This window comes from Littorina saxatilis, linkage group LG10 (genome assembly GCF_037325665.1).
Source record: "Littorina saxatilis isolate snail1 linkage group LG10, US_GU_Lsax_2.0, whole genome shotgun sequence".
In the NCBI taxonomy this organism is placed as follows: domain Eukaryota; kingdom Metazoa; phylum Mollusca; class Gastropoda; order Littorinimorpha; family Littorinidae; genus Littorina; species Littorina saxatilis.
Window position 1 is genome coordinate 13,138,415 of NC_090254.1, and position 23,944 is coordinate 13,162,358.

General features: G+C 39.6%; 2 protein-coding genes across 2 annotated transcripts in view; one reads left to right on the top strand and one right to left on the bottom strand.

Annotated features, from left to right (window-relative positions):
• Positions 1-23,659, top strand: part of LOC138978201 (uncharacterized) — a 41,672-nt gene extending 18,013 nt beyond the window's left edge. The window contains exons 7-10 of the mRNA XM_070350865.1: positions 35-162; positions 7,661-7,881; positions 21,616-21,790; positions 23,087-23,659. Of these exons, the coding sequence (XP_070206966.1) occupies positions 35-162; positions 7,661-7,881; positions 21,616-21,790; positions 23,087-23,313 (751 nt within the window). The 3' untranslated portion in view covers positions 23,314-23,659. The remainder of the gene's footprint in view (positions 1-34; positions 163-7,660; positions 7,882-21,615; positions 21,791-23,086) is intronic.
• LOC138978212 (uncharacterized) overlaps positions 1-23,944 on the bottom strand; it is a 448,901-nt gene that overhangs the window by 78,025 nt on the left and 346,932 nt on the right. The window lies entirely within an intron of this gene.

The window sequence follows — 23,944 nt, forward strand, 5'->3', positions numbered from 1 at the left end:
AAGTCTGACATGCGTTGAAATGTCTGTGTTTCAGAGACATGCAGTTCAAGGACACGTATCTGCACTACTTCGCTAGCGAGGAGGAGCAACGCAGATTCAACACAGAGGCTGACAGGGACTGGACCAAGTTTCTGAGACTAAGAGCCAGAGAGCTCAAACCAGGTGGGCCAGCTATTACCGTATATAACACTCTCCGGCAACTAGAGAATAGGCCTACTACATGGCTTCCTGTGTGATACAGGTTTTACACTAGTAGTTTTTTTTAAATATTGAATTGCGAGCGAAAGCGAGCTTTTCAATATTTGAGAACACAACGAGTGTACAACTGGTATCACACAGGAAGCCATGCAGTATTCTGTTTATCCTATGTACTGTACATGCGTGTCTTTTGCTCCAAACGTCCCTCAGTCGAAGCGCCCAACTAGAAGACCCTTTAAACGGAATCTCGATCTCTTCCCAAGCCTCCTGTAATCTTTGATGTCAAAGCAAAGAGACATCATGCACTCACAAAAGCAGAGCGTGACGTTTATGTTCCCATAATGACGTTTGTCTCGGTGACTCTGCATCACGGGCAGTGGAAAACCAGTTGCCTGCCAGACACGACCTCATTCACATGAACTGTGAATTACGATATTGCTATCACACGAGTGGTATGTCTAATGTATGTAGGATAAAAGAAAATACACTCCGAATGCATTCAATGGGGTTTTTTTTGCAGTAAAGCAGAACAACTTGAAGTGATGTTTTATGTTTTTTGCTTGTTTTTTCTTTTTTTGTGTGTTTTTGTTTTTCTTTTTTTATATTTAGTCAAGTTTTGACTAAATATTTTAACGTAGAGGGGGGAATCGAGACGAGGGTCGTGGTGTATGTGTGTGTGTGTGTGTGTCTGTCTGTCTGTGTGTGTGTGTGTAGAGCGATTCAGACTAAACTACTGGACCGATCTTTATGAAATTTGACATGAGAGTTCCTGGGTATAAAATCCCCATACGTTTTTTTCATTTTTTCAATAAATGTCTTTGATGACGTCATATCCGGCTTTTCGTGAAAGTTGAGGCGGCACTGTCACGCTCTCATTTTTCAACCAAATTGGTTGAAATTTTGGTCAAGTAATCTTCGACGAAGGCCGGGGTTTGGTATTGCATTTCCGCTTGGTGGCTTAAAAACTAATGAGTGAGTTTGGTCATTAAAAATCTGAAAATTGTAAAAAAAATATTTTTTTTATAAAACGATCCACAGTTACGTACATCTTATTCTTTATCATTTTCGGATTCCAAAAATATATAAATATGTTATATTTGGATTAAAAACAAGCTCTGAAAATTAAAAACATAAAAATTATTATCAAAATTAAATTGTCCAAATCAATTTAAAAACACTTTCATCTTATTCCTTGTCGGTTCCTGATTCCAAAAACATATAGATATGATATGTTTGGATTAAAAACACGCTCAGAAAGTTAAAACGAAGAGAGGTACAGAAAAGCAAGCTATCCTTCTCAGCGCAAGTACTACCCCGCTCTTCTTGTCAATTGATGCTACGAGTATACGGTCTTGCTGAAAAATGGCATTGCGTTCAGTTTCATTCTGTGAGTTCGACAGCTACTTGACTAAATATTGTATTTTCGCCTTACGCGACTTGTTATATTTAGTCAAGTTTTGACTAAATATTTTAACGTAGAGGGGGGAATCGAGACGAGGGTCGTGGTGTGTGTGTGTGTGTGTGTGTGTGTGTGTGTGTGTGTGTGTGTGTGTCTGTCTGTCTGTGTGTGTGTGTAGAGCGATTCAGACTAAACTACTGGACCGATCTTTATGAAATTTGACATGAGAGTTCCTGGGTATGAAATCCCCATACTTTTTTTCATTTTTTCAATAAATGTCTTTGATGACGTCATATCCGGCTTTTCGTGAAAGTTGAGGCGGCACTGTCACGCTCTCATTTTTCAACAAAATTGGTTGAAACTTTGGTCAAGTAATCTTCGACGAAGGCCGGGGTTTGGTATTGCATTTCAGCTTGGTGGCTTAAAAACTAATGAGTGAGTTTGGTCATTAAAAATCTGAAAATTGTAAAAAAAATATTTTTTTTATAAAACGATCCCAATTTACGTACATCTTATTCTTTATCATTTTCTGATTCCAAAAATATATAAATATGTTATATTTGGATTAAAAACAAGCTCTGAAAATTAAAAATATAAAATTATTATCAAAATTAAATTGTCCAAATCAATTTAAAAACACCTTCATCTTATTCCTTGTCGGTTCCTGATTCCAAAAACATATAGATTATGATATGTTTGGATTAAAAACACGCTCAGAAAGTTAAAACGAGGAGAGGTACAGAAAAGCGTGCTATCCTTCTCAGCGCAATTACTACCCCACTCTTCTTGTCAATTTCACTGCCTTTGCCGTGCGCGGTGGACTGACGATGCTACGAGTATACGGTCTTGCTGCGTTGCATTGCGTTCACTTTCATTCTGTGAGTTCGACAGCTACTTGACTAAATGTTGTATTTTCGCCTTACGCGACTTGTTTTTCTTTTGTTTACCTCAGTTGCATTGCAGGCTGCTTCAACCCTCCTTTTACTGTTTTCTTCTTTTCTTTTCTTTTCTTTTTTTCCTCCTTTTTTTCTTTAATAGGCGGCGAGCATCCTTCTTCATAGGTATTTTTTTATCTTTTTTTTTTATTGGACTCACAACATATAGTACCAGTTCAAATAAAGGCCATTTTCTATTTACAATTACACAAATACATCGTCTATTTACAATTCAGTTGTTCTACTTAATATCTGAAACTTAAAAATTACGAAAACTGATCCACAACAATTTGTTTTTCTAAAAATACAAACACACATTTTCCCAATCAATATTACGTGATTTACAAAATTTCTCATCTTTCTACTACAACTTGTGTCTTGATACCCAAATATTATATCCTGCATTTTAAACTTAACCCTTAATCCAATCTTTTCCCCTATCCAATTTTCTATCTTAGACCAAAACAACTTTACAAATGTTCAACAAAATCAACTTCTGTACAACATATACAACATCTATTATTCTCTCTCACTTGCATTTTACATAATAAAATAGTTGTTGGATAAATGTTATGTACAATTTTCCATTGCAATTCTCTTAACCTCACTTCTTTGGAAACACAGGCAAGGGACCAAATTTCCTTATCTATTTGTACACCAAACTTCCTCAACCAAATATTATATGCACAAGTTTTTTTTCTACAGCAGTAGCTACACTTTTGTTCTATCATTTTTCCTATTTGGCTCATTGTTTTCATATACAGGCTACCATCAAACAACTGCTCATCCGTATGTACATTAATATGTTTATTCTCAATCCAATTAATCCATAATTTGGGTAATGCATTTATTAATGCCCAATAATCCAATAAAATATTTGCATTATTGTTTCCAATTTGCATATATACCTCTGCTACAGACATTAATATATTTTCTTCAACTATAAACAAATCGCTTACTCTTTCAATTCCAGCTTTTTTCCAATAGGAATAAAACAACATTTTACCTTTATACCGATTCAAATCATTACTCAACACAATTTTTTTATAAAAATTGTGTACATCAATATTAACCTCTTCCAAATTAATCTTATAATTTAAATGTGTCCGCACTACCCTCTGCCAAAATGGGCTTCCATTCATTGTCAAATTCAATTCCTTACTGGTTTAACATTCAAATCAAAACAACCATACCCTGAAACAACATGTCACAGGAACCATAGCGGTATATACGTCCAATCGTCTCTCTTCTTTTCATACAATCGTCCGACCCATTGCAAATAAAAGGACTCTTGCATAATGTGCACATTTAACATTTTCAACCCACCTTCACTTATTTCTTTCTCCATGACTTTTCTTTAAACTTTTTCAAATGAGTTTTTATTCGAACTCTTTCTCTGCCAAATAAACTTAAAAAACACACTCTTCTGTCAAAACCCGCAGGGGCAATCCAATTGTCTGCATCACAAATGCCAACTGTGAAATAAAAAACATTTTATTATGACAATTTCAGCATGAATACTTAAATCTCTTCGATTCCACATTTTATTTAACTTCTTAATCTTTTGAACTCTTAAATCCCAATTCTTTTCGACATTTATTGCTCTATCATTATTTACAAAATAAATACCCAAAATCTTAATCTTATCTGTGCACTCAAACGGTAGCCTAACTTTTGCTGACGACAATGCTGTCCAATTTTCATTATTTTGGTTTTATTTACACTCAGGGTCAGTCCCGAGAACTGCGCAAACTGTATTATTTTATCTCTAACTTTAAAAACATCACCACTGTTGTGTAAAAATAATGTAGTGTCATCTCATCGTCCAGCATTGATGGTAATTCAACACCCGCTATGTCACTTTTCCTAATTTTAATGGCAAGTATTTCCACTGCCAAAATGAATGCCAGTGGTGAAAATGGACATCCTTGTCTTATACCACACGTCAAAGAAAACGGTTCAGAAATCCACCCTCCATGATTAAAACTACTAAAAGTATCTGTCATTAAAAGCTTAGCCCATTTTTGAAAATCTTCCCCAAAACCAAATGATCGAAATGCTTCTATCATACATTCTTTATAAATGGAATCAAACGCTTTATGATAATCAAGGGCTAATAAAAACCCAGACTTATTTGTTCGATTTAAATATTCTATTACGTCATCTTTGTACGAATCACGGTCCCAATATTTCTTCCTTTTATATACCCAACTTGATCTTCATTTATTCGTCCTGATATGGCTCTACGTAGTCGGCTGGACGTTAAGCAACAAATAAACAAACAAACAAATCTTCATTTATTAACTTACATATCTCTGATTCAAAACTTTTGCCAAAATCTTATAATCTGTGTAAAGTAGGGTAATTGAACGCCTATTATTATGGTCTTCCCTGGGTAACTCTGTACTTTATTGCAATAACTTTATTATTCCTTGTTTTTGTGTAAAAGACAAGTGATTATTACGAAAGGCTTCATTAAACGAGCCTGTTATCATGCTCTTTAATCTGCTCCAAAACATTTCAATAAACACTTCCGGGTGATAAACCATTTTTCATAAGTTTTAACGCTGATGTCACCTCTGCTTCCGTTAACATCCCTTCACATACCCCACTATGTATCTTCGTCCGTTAATTTAACCAAATCGTTTTCATCACAAAATTCATTCGCTTCTGCTGTTATGCGTTCCTGACTTTCTGGACTTTTACCATACAAACATTTATAATACTGTACTTGTTCATTCAACACCAAAAAAATGATCATTAACAATATCACCATTACTTTGTTTTTGTTTGTTTGTTTGCTTAACGCCCAGCCGACCATGAAGGGCCATAATTATCAGGGCGGATCACCATTACTTGCCCTCACATGTGTCATCACATTATTTTGAGCAAGTATTTTTTCCAAATTCAAAAAACAATTGTGTTTCGTTCCCCTTCTTCTACCCACTTAGCCCTTGATCGTACATGAGCTCCTCTTGCCTTTTCCATGGCCATAATTTCCAATTTCGACTTAACATTAAACAATTCAGCCAGCAATTTCTCATTATTAAGGTTGTTCTGCACATTGTTTTTCCAAATGTTGCAAGTTTGCTTGTAAATCCACCAAATCATTCTTTGGCTTCTTGACCTTGCTTTACCATATTCTATACAACACGATTTAATCTTAGATTTACACGTTTCCCATTGATCCTGTACATTGACACCAATAGGCACAATATTACACATCGCTTCTATTAACATCTTCATTTTTTCAACAAATGCTTGATCTTTCAAATAGGAATTATTAAAGCACCAGTAGCACGGGCCCCGTACACATGGGGCAATACACATTTCAAACAAAACACCTCTGTGGTCGGTATTTGCAACTGACACAATTTCACAACTTACACAATTTGGGACCTCTGTTACAAAACAATAATCAAGTCGCCGAGCAATAAAAGGGTTACGTCTGCACCATGTATACTCTTTTTCCTCGCCATGCAACAATCTCCAAACATCACTCATATTCAATCCAAACATAATATCTTTCAACCACTCCACTTCATTTTGTGTATGATTTTCACCAGCAATAATATCCAACTCATTGGACAAAACTAAATTCAAATCACCCATTAACAACACGTTTTCTTCTGTATACTTTAACAACACTGAATTCAACTTATCAAATTTTACTCTTTCTTGACTTACATTTTGAGCATACATATTGACTACAATATACTCTTTATCTTATTTGTTTACGGAAATCACTAATATTCTATCATAACTCTTCAATAAGCTCACTTCACCTGCAAAGTGCTTTGAAACAAGAATAAGTTCTCCCCTGCTGTTGTGCGTTCCTTCACTATAAAACATCTGTCCACCCCACTGTTTTTCCCAAACAGACACGTCTTGTTCTGTTATGTGTGTTTCCTGCAGACAGGCTATATCTACCTTCTGCTTCTGTAAAAAGGTAAACATTGCGTTTCTTTTTAATTTATTTTTCAAATCTACACGTACACGATCCATACCGACCCAGGAGGTTAAAGGCACAGTAAACCTCCCCGTAAACCATCACTGAGCTCCCCGAGCCTCTACAGACAGTGCAAGCATACTTCCATTTGAACGCTCACCGAACGGGGACATCCCCGCTGCTTTCTGTCGAGAGTGAGACATTTTCAAAGAATTTATGTTCGTTTACTATGCGAACGGACAATCAGGCGCCTCGTTTTGGTGCTAGACCTAACTTTTAAAACTAAATTAATAATAAATTGACAGCTTGTTACACAACATAATTTTTTTTATCAAGACAAGATCAGTACAATTCGAAGTTTTGAAAGTTTGAAAAAAGAAAAGCCCGGAAACGTGTCATGCAGAACGTCTTTCTCATAGCAGACGACGTTTGTGCCGAGCGCCAGTTCCTCTGAACCGTCAAGTTCGCAGCCGTTTGTGGCGTTTTAGATTCAGAGGTACAAAATAACGTACTATTGCAGATAAGCTTACAGCGAGTCGCATTAAAATCACAAACTGACGACTAAATTGTGAAAAAAAGGAAACTGGATCACACGGGTTCACGATGGCTCAGGGGTAAGATAAACCACGCAAAAATAAATTCTTTGAAAATTGTTTGCTCTTCACGGAGGGCACCTAGGATGTTCTCAAGCGGTGAGTGTTTGAATGAAAGGGTGTTTGTACTGTGTGCAAAAGTCTGACAGTATCTGTGATGGTTTACGGGAGGCTTACTGTGCCTTTTTTGCTGGTACCTCTCTATCCGACCCGTCTGGGGAGGAGACAAGGAATGTTTTTTGATAGACCAATCATTGTTCTCACTAGTTCGACATCCAAAACGCCCCCTTTTATACACATTCAGAAATACATGTACTAAGCAACAGTTTTTTAAGGAGTGCTTCAATTCAATTCAATTCAATTCAATTCAATAAAACTAAAAAGGATTCTTTATTTTTGGATTGATAACGGAGAAATGCCCGTGTTACTTGGCTTTGACGGTTCGTTAAAAGTACACTAAAAGGGGCATGGGTTTGAACTGTTACTGTCTGTGAAATTTAAAACAATGACCCAAAATAAATCGTTAATTACGTCAATCATTAATACATTGATATGTTTAACTTCTTAACTGTTTGTCTGTATTAAGGTGGATTGCTCATAGTTCTTCATCTTGGCATTTGTGACAACTTTCAAGCTTCGTCTTTTGTGAGGGATGCCACCCCAACGTCATCAAGGGACAGTACTTTGCAAGAAAAAAACAAGCTTGTTGAATACACAATTAGCGGCCTTGGTACGACGTGCTTAGATCTATATCTGGATTTCGACTCTGCGTGGAAACAGCTGAGAGAAGAGGGAGTTATAAGTCAGGTACGTTTTGGGCATAATTATTGTCATTCTTTCTCGTGAATAGGTAATAATATTGCTTTTCTCATAGACATGTCGGGGGATTCGCGGGTTGCGATGGGATAGTCTCACACATGCCTATTATGTTGATCGGTCCCTTTTGTTACAGAAGTCATACAATATCGAATATTTTTACAACAACGGCACACGTGGTTCCGGTTCAACCAGAGCAGACGCTCTTTCCATCGCTATTAAACAATCGAACACATGCAATTTCACTTAAAAATGCATGCCGACCCTTAAAATGATTATGAATTTTCCTAAATTGCTAATGTTCCGACGAAACATGGCATGATAATATAATGTATGTCCTTGACAGGGGCGGATCAGTTGCTTTGTAAGGGGGGGTGCACTTTGAATCGAAAGTGAAAGTGATGGGCACGAAGCGCCCGAATTTGCTAGGGGGGTCCGGGGGCATGCCCCCCCCGGATTTTGTTTTTGCCCAAAGAAGCAAAATGGTGCCATCTCGTGCCATTTGAACTTAGAAATGGTCATAGAATCAGCTTTCCAACTTTTAGAAGAAAAAATGTTTTTTGCTGGAGGGGAGGTGCACCTGCACCCTCCCCCCCCCCCCCCCCCCCCTCTCGTCCGCCCCTGCTTGAATACAACAAAATCTCCGAACTCAGAAAGTGTCGAGCGCAAGGGACGTCACCGCTTTGCCTAGTTTGACATACGCGTGGGTGTTTGCCTCCCTTGAAAACGGACTATCGCCCATTCAAAATGGAGGGGGGAAACACAAAGAAATTGATGTTTTTGCTCTTCCTTGTTGTTGTTGTTGTTGTTGTTGTTGTTGTTGTTGTTGTTGTTGTTGTTGTTGTGTTTGTTGTTCAAGTGTTGTTTTACATGCGACAGAAAATCAACCTTACGATGGGTTGAGTACGAACGCCGCTGTGTTTTTCGGCCGCGAGAGGGCAGAAGTGTATGTTCACAATTAATATACGTGAGAAGATGTGGCCCTCAAAAAGTGCATTATTTTGCGAACAAGGATAAATAATGAATTGTTTAGCGGACAATACGGTATAGATTCATTATTTAGTAAATAATACTTTTTGTTGTTGTTGAACGATTCATTATTTAAGTAAATAATCTCTTGTTTTCAATACATGTAGTTAAGTGGTTGCCGGCTCTAATGTTAGTTTACTGAACATTGAACATTTTAGATAATGCATACGATCCGACAAACCTCCATGGGTCGTTCAATATCTAAAATTTCTGGCAAAACGACCGACTTCTTAAAATATCGTGTTTGCCGATGTCATTAGGTTTTTTACTGAAAAACCTCAAACAGCAGGACAACCAGAAACTCGATCTACTCATTATAATATAATATTATTAAGATAATATTATCAAACCGAGTCCTTCTTTATCGTATAACTTAACCAGAGTCTTTCGGCCTGTCTGCTGTAATACAACGTAACCCCACATGGAACAAGAGGGACGGACTGACCTAAATCTCTGAAGGGGAACGAACATAGTCATAGACCCTTTCACGTTGCAACGTTTTAAATAGCTACAGCGTGTTTTGCAGTCACCGGTATCTCACAAAATAGACATTTCTATTGCAATAGTTGTTCCTCTCCTGGGCCCGTATGCTTATGGAGGAAGTTCGCGACAACGTCAAAGGTTTTGAGTGACCTTGGAAATAGTTGCCTTACTTTCGTATGCATGGGCCGGAAGAAGGTCTTACTTCGAAGCAAAGCGAGGAAGTAACTGAGGGTAGGTTGCGACTACTTCCAAAGTTTTGAGCGACCTTTGAAGTACATCCTCACTTTCGCATGCATGTGACGTAAAAAGAGCTTACTTTGGAAGCAAACGAGGAAGTAAGTGAGGGTAAATCGGTGTCCGACATAAGCTCGAACGACAAAAGCTCGAACGACAAAATCTCGAACGACAAATGCTCGAATGGACAAATGCTCGACGCGACAAAAGCTCGAGGCGACATATGCTCGAACGACAAATGCTCGAATGGACAAATGCTCGACGCGACAAAAGCTCGACGCGACATATGCTCGAACGACAGAAGCTCGACCGGACAAATGCTCGACGCGACAAAAGCTCGACGCGACATATGCTCGAACGACAGAAGCTCGACCGGACTGTAGAATGATGCTGTTAAAACTACTTTGATAACGTCATATCTGAAACTGTCACGGTGATGTTGTTCTAGTTTCGAGCGACAAATTGACTAAATTTGTTTGATATCACGTTGTTGGTTTAAACAAGTTTATTCAGTAAATTTCATTGGAATATTGCCAATCGGCAATGAAATTTGGCGGACGATTGTAATATATAACAAGTTTGAAATAATGTCAAAATAATAATGGTGAATTATGGTAGACAATCATATAACAATAAAAAGAACAAAAAACACAATGCTAAAACTAACAACAGTACTCACACGCGCTCGCACACTCACTCGCACACACACGCACACAATGACTTCCACATGGTAGAAAATAGAATACTACCAGAACAAGAAAATGTCAACAGTATTGCACATGGTCGTTCCAACATGAATGAGATAAATGCATTCATTATTCAAAACGTTTGCTTAATAAGATAAACCTGAATAACTGGTCAAATATCAATGCATTTTCGCTGTCTGACTTGTCTCTATAGCCATACAGAAAATCATCAGCGGTTAGCAAATCATAGTTGGACAGTGTTGACAAGGTGACTTCACGTATTTGAAGATATAAGGAGCAATGAAAAATATAGTGCTCCGCATTTTCAACAGGATAACCACAAGTGCATGACTGGTCGGGAATTAAATGTCTGTCAAATAGATCACTATTTAGATTGCTGATCCTCAATCTAAGTCTGCAATGGATAATTTCTGATTTTCGATCAGATGTGTATCTATACGAGGGAACAACAGAATCATCAGAAAGCTCATTCCACAGGGAAGTCGAAGACAGAAAAAATGACTTTTTATACAGTTCAGTTCGAGAGTAGGGAGTCTGTCTGTCGAGTGGTCTTTGTATATGGTAAGGGTTCACAGAAGCAACGAGAGGAGGCAGACGTTCTAGTAAGTATGGTGGCAATCAATTTGTGTCTTTTTCGTCTCTCCTTCAGTGTTGTAAATCCCGATTCATCGTACAATTTTTGGTGACTCGTGCCACGAACTGCACCTATAATGGTTCTAATGGCATCAAGATGCAAGTTTTCTAATAAAGTAGCTAATCTGTCAGAACAATTGTCCCAAATGACGTCAGAAAAATCAAAATGGGGAATAATAAAAGATTTATACATAAGTTCAAGTGCCTTTCGGTTAAGGCGATACTTATAGGACCGAAAACATGAGAGAAGAACACGTACTTTTGATATAATTGACTGAACATGTGATTCCCATTTGCAGTCGCTCTGAATCAGTACACCAAGATGTTTGTGAACGTGGTTTTCTCTCAGAATTGTTCCATCAAATACAAGAGGAAGGGTCCATCTGCCCGTGCCGCTTACCTGAACCTTTCCTGATAAACAGTCAATCCCGGGCCAAATCAAAATAATAACATTGACAAATCTAAACCCCGACACGATCTTCCCCCTTCTTTTTTCTCTTCGTTCTTTTTTTCTTCTATTCTCTCTCTCTTCTCTCTCTTTCTCTCTCTCTCTCTCTCTCTCTCTCTCTCTCTCTCTCTCTCTCTCTCTCTCTCTCTCTCTCTCTCTCTCTCTCTCTCTCTTAGAATGTTGGTATGACACCCTATTACCTATAATAAACAAGCACGCACCTATAAAGAAAATGAGAGTAAAACATCCTAAACTTCCATCCTGGATGTCCAATAAAATAACTGAAGCCATGGCTCAGCGTGACCAGTTAAAAAAAAGCTAAACAATTCCAAGATTATAAAACAGCTAGAAATAGGTTAAAAAACATGGTTCGTGACTCAAAGAAAGCTTACTTGAATAAACTCGTTGAGAATAACCGGGATATCTCGCAGATCTGGCGTGCACTAAATTCACTCATCAGAGGTTCCACCTCTAACTCTACCCAGATCCCCCGTCACTTAACCCCAGACATCTTTAACTCTCACTTTTCGTCTGTAGCTACCTCTCTTAGCAACCCTGACAATGCCTCTCCCAACAACTCTGACAATCTATCCCTCTACTGCAAACAAAAGACGGCGAATAAAGCACCCTTTCAAATCCCACCCATTGCAGTGCACGAATTAGGACGACTGATTTCACAACTTCAAAACAAAAAATCTTCAGGACCTGATGAAATCAGTAACCACTTATTAAAACTCTCCCTTCCTTACACAGTTGACTCTCTCACATATATCTTCAATCTCTGCATACAGCGCAACACCTTTCCGCAAGCACTAAAGAAAGCTAAAGTTATTCCTCTCCCCAAATCCAAAAACACTTCTGATGTTAGCAACTACCGCCCTATTTCCTTACTCTCAGTACTATCAAAGCTTCTTGAAAGACATATTCACATTAATCTCACAAAATACATGGACCGTTTAGCCCTTTTCCACCCCTTGCAGTCTGGTTTCCGCAGTAAGCACTCGTGTTCTACTGCGCTCTCGCTTTTGACAGACAAATGTCTGTCAGCCATAAATTCCTCCCAGCTCTCTGGGGTCGTATACTTAGATTTTTCTAAGGCCTTTGACCTCGTTGATCATAAAATTCTCCTCAACAAATTATCACTATATCTCAATGGATCTGACTCTCTGTCTTTCTTTCAGTCTTTCCTTGAAAACCGATCGCAACAAGTCTATGTACATGGTGCGTACTCAAGAGAGGAGTCCGTATTATATGGAGTACCCCAGGGCTCTGTCTTAGGTCCTATTCTTTTCTGAATTTACGTTAATGACCTTCCACTTCACTTCTCTGACAACTCAGTAGAATGCCACATGCTCGCTGATGACACAACACTACGGACACAAAATAGACGCCTTGAAAATATTCAACAATCTCTTCAGCATACCCTTAGAGACATCTCACAATGGTGCTCTGAAAACAACATGGTCCTAAACCCACTGAAATCTAAATCAATGGTAATTACAACGCGCCAGAAGCATCAGTTGTCCCCCCTCTCACTAGATCTCACCATCAACGGAAATTCAATAGAAAAGGTTAGCGAACACAAACTGCTAGGCGTGATTATCGATGATAAGCTTAGGTGGCATTCCCACATTGAACATCTGTGTAAACGCGTTTCAAGAAATGTATTCCTACTTTCAAAACTTCAGTCAGTCATAACTTTAGACGCCCGAAAAATGTTCTACAACGCCCACATCAAACCTCACATTGATTATGCCTCTGTCATCTGGGATGGCTGTAGTGATGCATTATTCAAAACTATAAATTCTCGTCATCGAAGGTCAGCTAAACTCATTCTGCCAGACCCATCACTAACTACTGACGCAAAACTGACAGCCCTCAATATACCTCAACTTAAACAACAGCTTCTATTTAATAAATCAGTTTTCATGCACAAGATCATACATGACCAAGCACCCGAATATCTAACACACTTGTTTCAATCAACACCTTCTCGGTATTCCACTTTTAAGCATAATCTGGCCTGCCCGAAGCCACGCATTGACATATTTAAAACTAGTCTTTCATACTCGGGAGCTTATGTCTGGAACTCCCTACCTACATGCTTAAAATCGATCAGTAACCTTAAAACATTCAAAACACATCTGCAAAAATACATTCAAATATCACTTTAATGTGATGTGCCTGGTTGCTCAAACGTATGTGTGCCTTTTATCCTTCTGAAAATGTGCATGTGTGTTCTTGCGTCAACTTGGTGTGATAAGAATACATTCTCGTGTATTATTCCTTCTAGTATCTAAGATAGTATTACTGCATTTTATATTTGCTTGGTGATTCCTTCATAAATCTAAGATGGTATATATATATATTAGGTCATGAACGTTTGTTTGTAATTTTTATTTTTTTTTCTGCTACCTGATCCTTTAGTTGGTTAGTGTGTCGTGTTATGTTGGCTTGCCTTATAAGTTAGTTGATCTTCTGTGTGTGTGTGCGTGTGCGTGTATATATGTGTGTGTGTGTGTTCTGATAATGTATGGTTGTATTGCCCGTATTGTAATATCTGTATATCACATGTCTGTAAAGAATGATCTTTTTCTTATATTACTATTATTGCGTGTGTCTGCGTTTCATCATAAAAAGTTTGTTCCTATGTATTCCCATTTTGATTATAACCATTTTGCTTAGATCAGGACTAGCTGTAAGAAAGGTCCTACGGACCTAATGCTATCTTTCCTGTAATAAAGTTCAATGTTTCAATGTTTCAATGTTTCTCTCTCTCTCTCTCTCTCTCTCTCTCTCTCTCTCTCTCTCTCTCTCTCTCTCTCTCCTCTCCTCTCTCTCTCCCTCCCTCCCTCCCTCCCTCCCTCCCTCCCTCCCTCTCTCCACCCATTGCACCTCGGTTCGACCGTACATAAGGTAACTTTCAATTCCTGATGTGCAGCGGGTTGAAAGAATACCCTATACCTCGGAGATATACCTTCACTCGGTCGGAGCGACGTCACGTGACATTTTAGATGGTGGAAGAGAATGCTGTCGCTTATTTTTCTACTGAGGATGAGGGTTTAACATGGAGCGGGAACTTACAGGACAACCGCGGCTGTGGTTGCAAGTTTGGATAGTTCTTTCCGTGAATGAGCATCGTTTTAGTCTTAACCGAACTCACAAGGAAAATAAGCGACAGCATTCTCTTCCACCATCTAAAATGTCAAGTGACGTCGCTCCGACCGAGTGAAGGTATATCTCCGAGGTATAGGGTATTCTTTCAACCCGCTGCACAACAGGAATTTATTTTTAACTTCTCTTCGGTCGAACCGAGGTGCAATATCTCTCTCTCTCTCTCTCTCTCTCTCTCTCTCTCTCTCTCTCTCTCTCTCTCTCTCTCTCTCTCTCTCTCTCTCTCTCTCTCTCTCTCTCTCTATCTTGCAGACAGATTTTAAAATAACACAAAATAAACAGACAGGCAAAATAACACCGAGAAGGACACGCACAGACACGTTCGATCTTTTGTCGCGTCGAGCTTATGTCCATTCGAGCTTTTATCGCATCGAGCTTTTGTCGCGTCGAGCATTTGTCGTTCGAGCATATGTCGCGTCGAGCTTTTGTCGCGTCGAGCATTTGTCCATTCGAGCATTTGTCGTTCGAGATTTTGTCGTTCGAGCTTTTGTCGTTCGAGCTTATGTCATGTACCCAGGGTAAATGTACAACAGCGAGACCGAGAAGTTAACACGCTACTTCCAAAGTTTCTCAGTGCAAAATGGCAGGGCTTTTCTTCAGTTATTCATATCAAACCGAGCTAACGCAAATGAAAGTCCCCAAAAAAGAAAAAAGAATTAAAAGTCGTATCTCGTGCGTGCATTTCGTGCACACTTCCCTGAACACAAACCTGAGTTGCCAGCTTTGACTTTTGTTCGTTCTGGGTCACTGGCCACCACTCTTTCATCCCCGCTTATACGAGGGGGTGTTTCTGTGTAAATGGGCGTCGTTGTGTGAGTGTGTGTTTGTGTGAGAGTGTGCGTGTGTGTGTGTGTGTGTGTGTGTGTGTGTGTGTGTGCGTGTGTGCGTGTCTATGTGTGTTTATCTGTGTCTGTGTATATGGGCGTGACTGTGTATTTGCGATTTTGTTTGTGTGTGTGTATGTGTATGTGCGAGAGAATGAGTGTGTGGGGGTGAGGGTATGTGTGACTGTGTGGGTGTCTGTGTGTGTGTGTATGTGTGTTTGTGTGTGTTTTCTGTCTGTGTGTTTGTGTGTGTGTGTGCGTGCGTGCGTGCGTGTGTATGTGTTTGTGTCTATTTGTGCGAGTGCCTGCGTGCGTGTGTAATTGTGCGTCTGTTCCTTCATTCGTTTGTTTGCGTGCACCCGCGCACATGTGTGTGTGGGGGAGGGATGTGTGTGTGTGTGTGTGTGTGCGTGTGTATGTGTTTGTATGTATTTTTGCGAGTGCCTGCCTGCCTGTGTGCGCGTGCGTGCGTGCTGGTATAATTGTGCGTCTGTTTCTTCATTCGTTTGTTTGCGTGCGTGTGTGTCTGTGCGACGGTGTGTGTGTGTTTGTCTGTGTGTGCACACACACCCCCCACTAACACACACACTAACACACACACACGCACGTAGGCTAAACAAATCCAATCTTGACTTTTAACTTGATATAAACATACACCCTTTTCACAATTAACGAGGACAAACAATTTACAAAAACCTATGTACAACAATGTATCTTTTCTAAAATTTCGGGCACACATTTTCCCAATTAATATGAAAGTCGCTGAACTTATCTTCTTTTCACTACACCTTATATCTAATTGATACCCCAAAAATGGTTTTCTGCCTTTTCAAATTTACCAGTAAACCAAACTTTTGCTCTAACCAAACTATTTTTTGTCCAAATCAGTTTTACCGATACACAATCATTAAAAAAAGAGGTTTAACACATAACCAACTTCGCTTCCACATATACAGCATTTTTTGTATTCTCCCCAACATTCTGGTCAACAAAATCATTATTATAGACAGTCATTCAATTTCAAGACAATCATCACAGCTTTGAACCGACCCTTTCGTTCAACCAGTCAAAAACAACAACTAGTAAAAGCTACAGCGCGATCAACGTTCGCCCATTTACGACCTCGCGATGAGATTTGTTTCTTCTGGTCGCCAAGCTTACTGTTTACAAACGCATGCGCACTAATTGGGATTCCCCTAATTTCAACGACCTTGACCTCAGGACTGTCGAAGCCACTACTTCGGCGTTCAATTTAGCTCGTGCATACCGAGTAGCTGGCAACTTTGCTTCCGAAGTTCCCGCAGAGAGGTTATCCAGTGCCTAAAACAACACGGTCGAGTGATAACCGAAAAGAAAAACGTGGCCAATATCTTAGCTTCAACAATAAATCGCAACTTTTCTTCAGAACACTATTCTGAAGAGTTTAGAAAAGTTAAGGATAAATCTGAAAAGACACCCGTTTCCTTTGAATCTGAAAATTTGGAAGATTACAACTCCCCTTTCTCGTTGACCGAGTTAAAGGACGCCATTTTAAAATCTAATGACTCCGCCTCAGGACCGGATGATATCCATTACCAAATTTTGGATCATCTACATGTACCTGAAAACGTCCTGACAGTTCTTTTAACCATTTTTAATCATATCTGGTCTACTGGTACTTTTCCTCCCGACTGGAGAAAGGCCATGAGTATTCCTGTTCCGAAGCCTGGAAAGGATCATTCGGACCCAAATAATTATCGGCCGATAGCCTTAACCAGCTGTCTGTGTAAGACGATGGAGAGACTAGTGCATGAGAGGTTGCTGTGGCAGTTAGAAAAAATTGGTGCTTTGGACATAACCCAATGCGGTTTTCGAAAACATAAAAGCACAACCGATCACTTGGTTCGTTTTGAATCATTTGTTCGTAACGCTTTGGTAAGCGGAGAGCATGTCGTGTCCGTCTTGTTCGATTTGGAAAAGGCATATGACACAACATGGAAGCACGGTATTCTATCAGATTTGAAATCCTTAGGCTTTGATGGGAACCTTCCTATTTTTATTTCAATTTTTTTTGCTGAAAGAGAGTTTAAGGTCCGAGTAGGTTCCACCCTCTCCGATTCTTTTGGTCAGGAGATGGGAGTTCCTCAAGGGAGTATTTTATCCCCGATACTTTTTAAAATTAAAGTGAACAACATCGTTAAAAACGTCAAGTCTGACATTGACAAATCTCTTTTTGTTGATGACTTTCAAATTTCTGCCAAACGAAAAACACTAGCTGGGGTTGAAAGGAAACTTCAGCTGTGTATATCCAAACTTCAAAAATGGGTACAGGAAAACGGGTTGAAATTTTCATTGGCTAAAACTGAATGTATCCATTTCCACAGGAAAAGAAATCAAGTTCTTCAGCCTTCTCTTTTTATAAACACGCACAGGATCAAAGTTTCTAAACAAGTCAAATTTCTTGGACTGATTTTTGATAGCAACTTTTCTTTCCTACCCCACATCAAATATCTTAGGCAAAAAATAATAAAATAGGTGTGGTTACCGTAACATAGCCACAAAAATAGGGTAGGAAGGTAAGCAATCACTTTTTTTTCTTTGTTTTCTTCTAATGTGTACAAATTAAACCTACTTGACAGGGAAATAAGTGTGCGACTCGAGCGCTTTCGCTTTCATTGCGTTTTCTGCACTCGTTTTCTTGTTTTTTTGGTTATTTTTTTGACAAATGTAATAAAAAGTTATAGGGTCGGCCCCTAAAAATAGGGTAGGTCGGGTTACCGTAACCACACCTATTTTTTGTTGTGGCCTCAAAACAAAATGCCAAAAAGGACTCAACATCCTGAAAGTCATAAGTCACACTGACTGGGGGGCTGACAGAGCAACATTGTTACGCCTGTATCGTTCTCTTGTCCGTCCACAGTTGGACTACGGTTGTATTGTTTACGGATCAGCCAAAAGAAATATCCTCAAAGTTTTGGATCCAATCCATCACCAGGGTCTGAGAATTTGTTTGGGTGCTTTCCGAACAACACCAGTAGATAGTTTGTATGCTGAGTCTGGAGAACCTCCTTTGGAGATCTGTAGACTTCGGCTCTTCACACTTTGCTTATTTCTCAAGGCAAGATTATACTTTTTATGTGGGCGCCCAGTCATATGGGTATACAAGGTAACGAAGCTGCTGACAAGGCAGCAAAAAGGGCTCTGGAAATGGCGGTTCCACCGCTTCCTGAACAATCAGTCCCTTTCACCGACCTTCGTCGAAAGACCCTTTTTTACAGTTTAAAACTATGGCAAGACCGTTGGTCTGCCTGCAAAGAAAATAAACTCTACAAGATACGTCCTGAGCTATCAAAGCCCTTGCCTTTGATGGCTTCTAGAAAAGAAGAGTGTTTTTGCTAGGATGCACACTGGTCACACTTATGTAACTCATGTGCACCTGCTCAAAAGAGATGAGGCACCATGGTGCGACGCCTGTGATAATAGCTTTACTGTGATACATTTCCTCACTGAATGCACTGATATATATGATTAGCGAGTGAAGTATTTTGACTCCTCTATTTTGAAACAGATTGTTTATAGAGACCAGCTCTACAGCTCTCTTTGGATTTTTAAGGGAGTCTGGCCTTTATTTTAAGATTTGAATTTTAAATTAAATGACACGTAGGGTTTCGACTTAACTTTTGTATTCCCTTCGGGTAACGTTCCTGGCTTTGTTTTTTGACTTTGTTTTTTTAAAATTGGTTTAATTTAAATTTGTGCTATGTTAAACTATAGTGGGGTCTTGATTTGGCCTAAACGGTCCGCTGGACCCTAAAAGCAACAGTTACCTAACTAACTAACTAACTTGACATAATTGTACGACGATATCGCATCGTAAAGGTCCTTACCCATCCAAAGGAAAACTCCAATGCATACTACAATTGCAGGACATTCCGGTTTTAAAGGCAGCTCATTGGGAAATGAGCTCAGACACAATATCGAAGACGTGAAATGCGTCAATCGAGCAACTGTCGTAAGTTGGCTACACTGAGACGGTCGCCTACCTTGCACCATAGACACGAACTGTGACATTCTTGTTTACTTAAGGTGAAATGCTTGAAACAGAGTGGCTCAAAACCGACAGTTCGATCAGTTACTGACCTAAAAAACGTGCTCGAGTCATTCGGCGAAGGTGGCGAGCTTTTAAACTATCACGACTGAAAAACTCATAACACATCTTTTCATCATACTTTTTCCACACGAGTCCCATAGTGCAGTGGTTACGGATTCGGACTTTCATTTCGACGGTCTGGGTTCAAGTGCCGCCGGGAGCAATATATTTTTTATATTTTATTTTGTATTAATCTTTTTCTTTTTAGGCCTCAATTGCATTCAGGCTGCAAGCGCTTTTTGCCTCTGTGTTCATTTTGTTTACTTGCGTAAAGAAACCTTCCTATGCTTTGAAAAGAAAATCCATATTTGACTTTCAACTGTACATAAACATGCATCGTCATCGTCATCACAATTAACCAGGGAAAACAAATTAAAACACCGATGAACAATATTGTCTTTTTTAAACTTCTTGACACACATTTTCCCAATCAATGATGTAAAAGTCACTAAACCTAATTATTTTCGGTCTACTAAACCTTATATTATCTTGATACCCCAAAATAATGTTCTGCCTTTTGAATTTTACCAGTAACACAAATGTTTCCTATAACAAATCTATGTTTGTCCAAAACAGTTTTACCGATATAAAATCATTAAAAAATAAAGCTGAACATAATCATTTGTTCTTCTCCCTAACATTCAGGCCGACAAAGTCATTGTCATAGGCAGTCATTCGATTCCAAGACAATCATCACAGCTTTGAACCGACCCTTTCGTTTAACCACTCAAAAAACAACAGCAATAACGCTGTTATAGTACTACAGCGCGCTCAACGTTCGCCTTTTTGAACTCGCGATGAGATTTGTTTCTTCCGGTCGCAAAGCTCACCGTTAACAAACGCATGCACACTAGTTGGGATTCCCCCAATTTTCGCGACCTTGACCGAATACTCTCGAAGTCACCACTCCGGCGTTCATGCATAGTGAACAGTTGGGAAGTAAACTTCGGGAGTTCCCACTTCCAAAAGAGGCCTCTACTTCCAGGGTTTCTAACTTCCTCCTTATGCATACGGGCCCTGGCAGATTTCCGTTCTTAGCTCAGTGGTTAGCGAACTGCAGTACGGTTTGTGAAGTCGCAGGTTCGAGCACTGCCAACACTTTTTACATTTAGTCAAGTTTTGACTAAATGTTTTAACATGGAGGGGGAATCGAGACGAGGGTCGTGGTGTATGTGTGTGTGTCTGTCTGTGCGTGTGTGTGTGTAGAGCGATTCAGACCAAACTACTGGACCGATCTTTATGAAATTTGACATGAGAGTTCCTGGGAATGATATCCCCGGACTTTTTTTCATTTTTTTTGATAAATACTTTTGATGACGTCATATCCGGCTTTTTGTAAAAGTTGAGGCGGCACTGTCACACCCTCATTTTTCAATCAAATTGATTGAAATTTTTGTAAAGCAATCTTCGACAAAGGCCGGACTTTCATATTACATTTCAGCTTGGTGGCTTAAAAATTAATTGATGACTTTGGTCATTAAAAATCAGAACATTGTAATAATCTTTTTTTATGTAAAACGATCCAAATTTACGTTCATCTTATTCAACATCATTTCCTGATTCCAAAAACATATAAATCTATATATATATACGACTTGTGTCTGTCTGTCTGTGTGTGTGTTCGCGATGCACGGCCAAAGTTCTCGATGGATCTGCTTCAAATTTGGTAGGCATATTGAGGTAGACCCCGGACACAACCTGGTCGATGAGAATTTTCAACACGTGCTCTCGGCGCGCGGCGCTGAACCGATTTGGGTTTTTCTGTAGATCCATTCCCGGTAACTCTTCCTTATCTTCTCCAGTGTTTTGAGCGTTTATCTCCCTTCCTTCGTGTGGCGCGCTACGGTATGACAAGCAGCTTCAGATATTTCCGTTACTATTTTTAGAAGGTCACTGCACTGTCCAGAACGCTTTCCTTGCACCCGTAAGTTGTCCTCACTGTAAAAGTGCAAAGGTCGAATCAATTTATAGCCACGCGAAAAATACACTGTCATCTATCTCTATATATATATATGTGTGTGTGTGTGTGTGTGTGTGTGTGTGTGTGTGTGTGTGTGTGTGCAGAAGGAGTACGACGACTGCAATATGGCTTGCGCCATAAGAACGGCAACTCAGCTTACCTCCCCCTTCATGGAAGATAACTCTCCCGTGCGAGAGGCGGGTTTATCTTTGATCCATATTGATGAACTTGTTCAACCTTGTGTTTTGAAGCTGCTGTGGCTGAAGAAGCTTCTGGAAGGTCAGAGAGAGGCAGAGCCTCTGTGTGTGTTTGTGTGTGTGTGTGTTTGGGTGCAGGGGCGGATCCAGGGGAGGTTTCCGGAAATCCCCCCCTAGCCTAAAAATTAAATAATAAAAATAGAGAGAAAAAATGTATCAACAAAATAAATAAATTTGAAAGGAAAGAAAAAGTGATGACTCAGATTGCACCAGATTGCTCCATTTTCTTTGATTTTTATCAGATTTTTCCGGGGGGAGGGGGGGCATGTCCCTGGACCCCCCTAGGTGCCGGCCATTGTCTTTTAAATGACGATTTTGGACGGTAGTTGGGTAATTTGCTGGCTCAGGTTGCACAAAATCGGTCAATTTTTCTTGATTTTATCCACATTTGTCATCTTAAAATGACTTTTTTGAAGGTGTAATCATGGAAGTTTCTTGGCTCAGATTGCTCCATATTGCTCCATTTTCGCGCCCTCAACTAAACGCTTCGCGTCGTCGAGTTGTCCCTAAAAGAAATTTGGAAACCCCCCCTTAAAAATGACGTGATCCGCCCTTGGTGTGTGTTTGGGTGTGTGAGTGTGTGTGCGTGGATGTCCGTTTGTGTCTCTGTCTTTCTCTCTGTATGTTTTTGTCTGTATGTCTGTGTGTGTGTGTGCGTGCGTGTGTTTGTAAACGAGAGACATGGGATGTGTGTGTGTGTGTGCGTGTTTGTGTGTGTGTAAAATAATGAAAGTGTGTGTGTGTGTGTGTGTGTGTGTGTGTGTGTGTGTGTGTGTGTGTGTGTGTGTGTGTGTAAAATAATGAAAGTGTATCTGTGTGTGTGTGTGTGTGTGCGTACGTGCGTGTGTGTCTGTGTGTGTGAGCCTCTGTGTGTGTGTGGGTGTGTGTGTGCATGCGTGCGTTTGTAGTTTTTAAAGTATATCTGAGGTAAAACGAGAACATGATTTCCAACATTCACTTTATGTTTGAAGCTGATCAAAAGCAAGAAACATGGTCCCAAATGAGACCAGCATCCTAGAAAGTTCCAGATAGAAGATTTTATTTCATAGACTACTTAAGTGGGGCTCTATTTGAGTTAAGAGAGTGTCCTGTGCCACACAAATGCGATATTTTGCGTCTGCCGAGCTACAACCAAATGTGCAGATGATGATGCGAAAAGCTAGTATCCGATGCCTGGAACAATCTGTGCTTTAGCCGCACAACCTATAACATATCTTCTGTTTAATTTTTAAACACACTAACCCTCAGATTCGAAAACGCACTTTACAACCCAATCTAACAATAATCATTTACTGTTGCTGTTGTCCACTTGATGCAGAGGGTGTGGATGACCGAGACTCCTTCGCCCAAAACATGGTGACGGCTCACAGAGTGTGGAGTCAGAGTTCGGTCGCGAGCAGCCTCTCGGACATGCGCAGCGCCGAGGAGAGAGCCGCCATTTTGGACAAGCTGTACCTCACGTTGATGAAGAGGGTGGCTGCCAGGGATCCCAGATCCTACAAGTCTGATGCGATCATTGGAAGACTGGTGGCAAGAAAAGAATAAACGGGGAAATCATTCAACTAAAGGCTGGAGTTGGGAACCGGAAGTAGAAATAAAAATAGTTTTTTTGCCCAATTGATGTGTCTCAAAATAGGTGTGTAGACAGTATTGACAAAGAACTAATTAAAACCAGGTATTTAATTGCGAATATCTTTTCTTTTTCTTTTCAATTTTATTTATTTACTAGCAGTCAGGGCCCGGCTTTGCCCGGGGAAATAGCAGAGCCCTTTGTAATTTATTCCAAGAACCATCATACAGGAGGATATTTTTTTTCATTCAATATCAAAGAACCACGAAAGAGAGGAAAATATGTAACAAAATCTTCAAATAAAACATTTTGCGGAAAGGAGTTACCTCCCTTGTTAATTTTTGAATGGAAAACGTTTGGACATTTTCAATATTTTTGACCTGAAGACCAATATGAAGACATGTGCTAAACATTAAGAGTGTCACCAGAAATCCAATTCCAGTTACCTCCCTTTTTAGAGAAAGTTCGAGGTAATTAAGCAAAAGGTTAAACTTTATTAATTTACACCCTTTGCGAATGATAAGGTATATGCTTGCATGGCAAGAGTTACCTCCCTTCAAGGGATAACAAAGCAAGAGTTACCTCCCTTTAATTCTAGAACCTTCC